The sequence below is a fragment of the Serinus canaria genome, chromosome 5 (assembly GCF_022539315.1).
Source record: "Serinus canaria isolate serCan28SL12 chromosome 5, serCan2020, whole genome shotgun sequence".
NCBI lineage: Eukaryota > Metazoa > Chordata > Aves > Passeriformes > Fringillidae > Serinus > Serinus canaria.
Window position 1 is genome coordinate 51,551,364 of NC_066319.1, and position 7,189 is coordinate 51,558,552.

A 7,189-nucleotide genomic window follows, 5' to 3' on the forward strand; every position below is an offset into this window, starting at 1 on the left:
ATGACAACTTCCAAGAACAGAGCCAAGGCTCCAATGCTGTGTCCTAGGAGATCACTATCATTGCAGGGCTGATGGAGCCAGCACAGCTCCCTGCAGAGCACACAGAGACTGCCCAGAATGCTGAGGAGTACAGGCTGCAGAGCAAAGAAATGAAGCTGTACCCTTTACTTGGCCAAAACAAAAGTGTTGGAAGCAGGACATTACCCCTAAAGGGCTTTTTGATCTGGAGCAGCTGTGAGGATGTTGCTTTTACCTTGGAGCATCTCAGAAGGGATAGCTGGGGAAAGTTTGGATATCTAAGCTACTCGTCTGGCACCCAGAGTGAACACCAAGACTGTCATGGTGCTCTCAGCTGAACCTGAGCCATCACACACTGATGGGGAGTGGCAGTGGAGTGGCCACAATCCATTGAAAAATCCATGATCTAGGATCCTGGGCAATTGCCACACCTCCTTACATCCCCCTGGGAATAGCAGGCTGGCCCTCCTACTCTGGGCTACCTCCTCACCCTGCAGCAATCACACAGAGGGGCTGCAGGGTCCAGCCTGGCCAGGGCAGGTACATTTTTGGCCACAGCAACACATGTGCTCCACCTCTCTCTGCCTGACAACAAACACCTTGGCCCTCCAAGGAGAACAGAGACAACTTTACAAGGAAGCCAACTGTTATTTATGCATATTTTAAAATACATTTTGTTCAGATGCATATCCTTGGCAGCCTTGTTTAGAGAAGTTGTAACAGTATCTGGCTTCTCTTTGGTCTTGTGTACAAGACGAGGAAGTTTTCATCTGTGCCTTTAAAAAAACCCCACATCTCTGCCAAGATGTATTAGGAGAGCTGTAAAAAAAGGAGTCATCCTGTTCCAGGACAAGGCTTATGTAACAGGGAAATCCTAACAAAAAGATACTCCCCTACCCTTTTCCAAGGCACATGCCACTCCAGGGTTTTCAGTTGCTTGTTTTGTATTTTGATCACGTCTGCTACTGGTTTATTAGGATGTATTTACAAATATGTTCTTCCCCATACCCTCATTTGTACATGCCATAGAACATCTTTATAAAACGCAGCATGGCCCTCACCTCACCACGAGGATCTTTAAATAAAATATATTGTAAAGTGCCGGATACAATTCTTTTAAAAAATACTGTTCTCAGTAAAACAGATACTTGGCCACTGCATTAGCAGCTTTGTATAATGATACATTTTTAGCACAAGTCTATTTCTGTCAGGTGAGCAGGAGGTTCTCATACCACCCCTCTAGCTCTCCAGTTTCAAGTCCAAAGGCTTTAGAAAATGAGGCAGAGGCAGATTATCCAGAGCCTCTGGGAAGTGCTCAGGTGAAATGGTCCTGATCAAGACACGCATGGCTCCGACAAACAGCGACGGGGGAGCTAAACCCACCAGGCACTGGAACCTGTTCTCTCCCAGGAGATCCTGCCACTGCTGCCGGTTGTCCAACAGTTGCTGTTTCATTGCAAACTTGAGGTCCTGAGGCACGAAGAAGAAGAGGCAGTCGAGGCAGAGGAGCTTGGCACGCATGTTAGCTGCCGGCATGTGGGAGATCTGCTGCAGCAGGGTGTCCAGGGGGGTGTTCCCGGCGCTGTCCTGCAGGCAGGGCGCCGCGCCGTGCCCCAGCAGCAGGAGCAGGCACTCGGGTCGCACCAGTTCGCAGGCCATGTGCAAGGCTGTCTTGCCGCCCTCCACGCGGCTGCAGCCCTGGCGGTCCAGGTGGGCGGCTCTGTCAGCCGGGGGCAAGGTCTGGATGGCCTTGAGGATTCGGAAGAGCACCCGGACGCGGTTGTAGCGCACGGCCATGGCCAGGTGCGGGGCCGACTGGCAGCAGCTGAAGCTTTGGCTGGGCACGGCCAGGGCGCTCTGGGGGAACTTAGTGAGCAGGTGCCGGGCGTAGGGCTGGTGGTCGTGCACCAGCGCGTAGAGCAGCGCCTCCGAGGGCGAGTACACGCTCACCTTGCCCCCGTCCTCCCAGTGGAAGACCTCCATGGTCCGCATGTCCTCCAGGAACCAGACGGGCAGCAGGTCCCTCACCGCCTGGTAGAAAGCGAAGGAGGATTTCTTGCACTGCTTCTGGGACTGGGCGCCGCAGCCGCCGACCCAGCGGACGCTCCAGGGCATGGCTCCAGGGCGGCCGGGCTCCGCCGGGGGCTGCCTCCCACCATCGGCCCGGACCTGCGGCAGGAGACGGGCGGTCAGTGCCGGGCGGCCGGGGCTCCCCGGGCTGCTTCCGGGGCTCGCCGGGTTGGCCCGCCCGCCTCCCCTCCGGCGCGGGGGACAGCGAGCCGGCGCGACACCCCGGTGCAGGAGACACCCGTACCTCGGAATACGGGATCGCCAGCCCTCCCTCCCTCCCTCCCTCCGTCCCCGCTCCCGCTGCACGGGACACCCGTGTCCCCCGTACAAGGAAACGGCCTCCCTCAGCGCACAGGACGCCCATGTCCCTGGCGCACGGGAACACGGGACGGGGAAACGGCATCCCCATGGTGCACTAGACACCCACATTCCCGTGCACGGAGACCCGGTACAGGGGAACGGCCTCCCGGCAGTGCACAAGACGCCCATATCCCTGGCGAACGGGGCTCGGTACACGGGAACGGCCTGTCTCCCTGCCCCCGCTCCCGGCGCTCACCTCCCCGCCGGTCCCGCGGTGACGCCCGTGCCGTGTCCGCCGCAGTGGAGGGGCAAGACCCGGGAGCGCCGCGCGCCGCCGCGGGGCCCTTTTATGGCCCCCCCGCCCGGGCGGTGAAGGTCGGTCAGGACTGGGGAACTGTCCGGCCAACGCCGATTGGCCGCCGCCCCGGAGCCCCGGCCGCCCATTGGCTGCGCCGGGAGGATGGGGCCCGGCGCCGGCGCGTGCGTCACGGGAGGCAAAGTTCCAAGAAACTTGGCTGAGGGCTCGGAGTCCCGCGGGGGCGGGGCGGGAATGCCGCGGGGCGGGGGCCGCGGGCACCGGGGTCCCGGGGGCGTAGGGAGCGGGGCTTCCAGGAGCATGAGGTCACAGGGATATGGGATTCTTGAAGTATGGGGGTGTGGGGCCCGGGGCTGCAGCGGTCGGGGTTCCCGGGGGTATGGGGTCCCAGGGATATGGGGTCCCAGCAGTGCGGGGGTCTGGGGTCCCAAAGGCACGGAGTCCATGTACATAGTGTCCTGGGTATAGGCCCTGGGGCTAAGGGATGCAGGGAGCAGAGGGCGCAGAATCCCGGGGCCACGGGATCCGGGACACACCAGAGCCTGGACACAGGGGTCAAGGGCACACGGTGTCTGGGCCACAGCGGGCCTGTGCCCAGCGGCTGTGGGACACCCGGCCTCCTGGGCGTGGGAGGCTGCAGACGTGCAGTGCCCGGGTACACGTGTGCCGGGGCAGGCGGTGTCACACCCCCGTGCCCGCCCTGGCAGGGCCCAGCCTGGCCTGTGCCAGTTCTTGGCCCCAGTGGGTGGCTCGGGCTGGGGCCAGGCACTGCCCTTCGGCCAGCACACGTGTATGCACACGTGCTTGTTGCTAAACTTGTGTCTCTTGGATGTCTCCAGAGAGTGACATTTGCCTGCAGCCGTTCCCTCTGACAGGCACCTGTCAGGTTTAGGCTACAGAAGAGCAGGGAGATGGGCATGGTGGGGGGTGGGCCCAGCACAGCCCACAGCCTGCACCAGGGGCTCCCCTTGGGCACCTGCAGTCCCTTGGCCCTAAAATGCATGTGAACAGTCACACACAGGGAAAGCAAGTGCTGCGTTACTGGAATCTGCTCTCTCATAAGGCCTCCTTGCTGATAGCAAATACTGGGATCTGCTCCACCCCTGACCCCCTGAGACCGTTTCCCTCTTCCTCTGTGTGTTTCGCTCCAGTGTCTCTCCCTCTTGCAGCCACTGTCCTCTCAATCAGGAAGATCAGACTCTCTGGCATCAGAAGGTGAGCAATGCCAGTTGCTGATGGGTTCACAGGCCACAGCTCTGATTTTTCTGTCCTTGGAGTTGTCCCACTGCTGCATTTTGCTGCTGGAATGGAGACACTTGTGCACACTGAGGGGGATCACCAGACAGGGGCTGAAATGCTCTGCTTCCCTGCAGCCCTCTCTGTGAAGCTGCTCAGGGAGGCAGGAAGAGAGACCACATCATGCTACCAAATGTCCTGATGACCACGATGAGTAAGAAGCTGGCGAGGAACAGCCATCCCCTTTGTTGTGCCTCTTCTTAACCACCATTCAGCCAGGGAAACAATGCCTAAACTGTGCTTGCTTTGCTTTGTAACTTCTTCCCTGCCAAGCAAAGCTCACAGCAAACCCTGGGGAACCATGTGAGGCGGTGCAGGCAGGTAGGGGAGCTGGGCAGGATAGTGTCACACTTAAAAACTCTTGCTGACTGCATCTGAGGGAAGAGAATAGAAGAAGGATAACATCCACTGATCTGCTTTGCCGGACAGAATTACGTCCAGCATTTGTCAGCACAATTCGTCATCCGAGGATCCCTGCAGATCCACCGCGGCTCCTGGCGTCTTGGATGTCAGCCACGGCACAGAAAATCCTCTTTGGCTGCTTGTTTCCGATTCCAGGTGAAAACCCATTAAAGGCAGCCGCTTCACCACTCCCTGCTACCACCAGGACACTGACCTGTCAGTCATGTCCAGTCACTGCAGCCATGGGATAGTTTGTACCAAAGTGCAGGACCAAAAGAAACGGTTTAAAAATAGCTGCTTCTACAGCCCTTCCTTTCTGTCTGCCCGTGCCTTGCTGCCCATTGCTGATGGCAGTGGTACCCACCACATATCTGTGTGCCGCCTGCTCTGGGGGATGCCCAGATGAGAATCCCAAATCCTTTTCTAGCTGTTGCTAGGACATTGCCTTCGATTTGGATGTCCACTGTGGTGACATCAGGTTGCCCAGACCTTTCTACTGGTCCTGCACATATGCCTGGGCAAGCCAAGTGGTGTCAGAGCCAAAAGGCAAGGCATTAGCACAGTTGTAAAGCCAAACTGGCTTTTTTCATAGGAAATTAATGTCTTTGGTGTAGGAGTGGGACAATTATTCACAGGCCAAGCTCTCCTATGGAGATGGTGGGAATGGTTACAACCATAGTGTTCTTTGGGCCTCAGCACTGGCTTAAAAATAGGCCAGAGTGTGCCAAGTCCTTTCAGCCTCACAGCTGGTGAGTAACCCTTTGCAAATTGTATTTGTCACATGTATTTGAAGTAGGAGCCTGCCTGTAGGAAAGGCAGCCTGTCTATGGGTTGCACTGGATTACATTAGGCCCCAAAATTGTTTATAGGGTACAGTGCTTAGCACTAGTGATGTAATAGGACAGCCCAGAAAAGTTCTGCTTTTCTGATATGTATATTTTTTTGAACAGACCCATGAACATGATTTGTTTGTTTGCATTCCAGCCTGGTTTTAATCACTTTGAATTAAGTAGCTGATCTTATTACCAATCTGACCATGAGAAGGCTTATCACAGGTTCCTTGGCACATGACAGAGATTACTCTATCTGTGCAGCCACATCCAAGTAACGTGATGTATCCTCTCAGAGCTATTTTCATCTTCACCCTTCTCTGGGATTTTGATCCTTTGGTTTCTCCAGCCAGTGACCAACTAAAGCCTTCTTAATACTATGGAAACCCCAACTACGTAATCGGACGAAGGGAAAAGCTCTGCCATTTCTTGTGGCAGACGTCATTTGCTTCCTAAGGCTTTCATTAAATTGAGGGCAGGATAATTTTGACATAATGGACCTGACTGTGTGTGTAATTAAAAGCAAAATAAAAATAGGCACTATCAGGGAGTACACTGAATATAGTGCATATAGGGTTTGAGCATGAGATTGAAGATGGGCAAAGAGTACATCCCTCATTCTTGAATAGAGCTGAAGGATACAGGGTTTACTCCAGTCCTTGCAAAGAATTCGTGCATGGGTTTAACTCTGAACACTTACCAGTCTCCTCTGGAAAAAGGCAGGCTCAGGACCAAAGGTCAGCAGAGTTTGGATAACAGCTTCAGATCCCTGGTGGGCTGGAGCAGCACAGCTGCCACTTCACTTTTAGCCTCTGGGATCTTCTTCAACAAGTCAGAGAGAAATGCCTAATGCCCTGTTTAGCTAAAACTGCACATCTTCAGGGTGAAGTAAGGAATGAGGAGAGTCAGGGGTTTTGTGGTAGGGGTGCTGGGCTGGAATATACGCACTGCATGTCCCCCTCTCACCACAGGTACATCACCGATCTTCAGTTTAATCTCTCTGCCACCAGCATCCCACCTGCACACAAGGTGCAGTAACTCTGCTTCAACCATCCTGTTTCAGCTGGTGAGTTCTTTAGGTTAGGGATAATGTGCAAGTATATTGTTCTGGTCCTTGGGGTCTGGGCTTGGAGTGGGGAACCCTCTGCTCTTCTGTGTTAGACAGGGGACAGAGACTGGTCATCCTGTGCAGAGACATGGCACAGAGCTGCTGGCAGTCACTAGACAGGATTTGTCCTCCTTTGGTGAGGACAGGCCATGTGAGGAGGTGGATGGCAGCCCCAGGCACTCTGTTCAGCTCTGGTGAAGAATAGCTGTTGCTGACACCTCGTGGAAGCCTCACACAAACATTTTCTCCGGAACCTTTCAGTTTCATTTGTTCTGCTGCTGCTGGTTCCCCCATGAGCTTGTCCTTTGTTTCTGTCATCTCAGGGCCCTTGGCTGCCTGCAGCACCAGGGAAGGGAAGGCAGCAAGAGAAGCTGCCTGGGGCTGCCCGATAAGGAGGAGTGCACATCTTCCTGCATGGTGGTGAGTGAGGGCTGTTCACCATGGATGGCTGTTGCACATCAGATGCAGAGATGAGAGCACCTCCCTCCTATATCCACCTGGATCTGTAACACCTGGGTCATGTACATGCCTTTTGTGTGTCTCTTTGCCCATCTCCATTTTTAAGGGGAGCATTTTCACAAGTGGCTGTCCTTTCATTTCAGAATATCAAATCAGAAGTTTTCCTGGAAAGTGCAAAAATATTTTCATTTGATAAACAAGACTGCTGATTAGGGAGTCAGCAGTGATCTGGGTCGGGGCAATGCTCCTGACTCCATTGCTGAAATCATCAGACAACATTGCCCTGTCCAGGGGAGGAGTCATGGCCTTGAACCATGCCCTGTTCTCATGACTCACCATTGCACTGTCTTGCATCCACATCTTCATTCTCAGTCTTCATTTGTATTACAG

The 7,189-nt window shown here is 54.9% G+C and overlaps 1 protein-coding gene across 1 annotated transcript; it reads right to left on the reverse strand.

Annotated features, from left to right (window-relative positions):
* Positions 1-944: 944 nt before the first annotated feature.
* On the reverse strand, positions 945-2,785 carry ANKRD9 (ankyrin repeat domain 9). Its single transcript, XM_009101732.4, has 2 exons — positions 2,645-2,785; positions 945-2,187 (listed from the first exon to the last, which is right to left on the reverse strand). The coding sequence occupies exon 2, from the start codon at positions 2,131-2,133 to the stop codon at positions 1,258-1,260; it is 876 nt and encodes a 291-aa protein (XP_009099980.1). The 5' UTR covers positions 2,134-2,187; positions 2,645-2,785; the 3' UTR covers positions 945-1,257.
* Between the last annotated feature and the right edge of the window lie 4,404 nt (positions 2,786-7,189).

Coding starts and splice junctions, on each gene's coding strand:
- ANKRD9 (XM_009101732.4), bottom strand. CDS start 2,133: ATGCCCTGGAGCGTCCGCTGGGTCGGCGGCTGCGGCGCCCAGTCCCAG.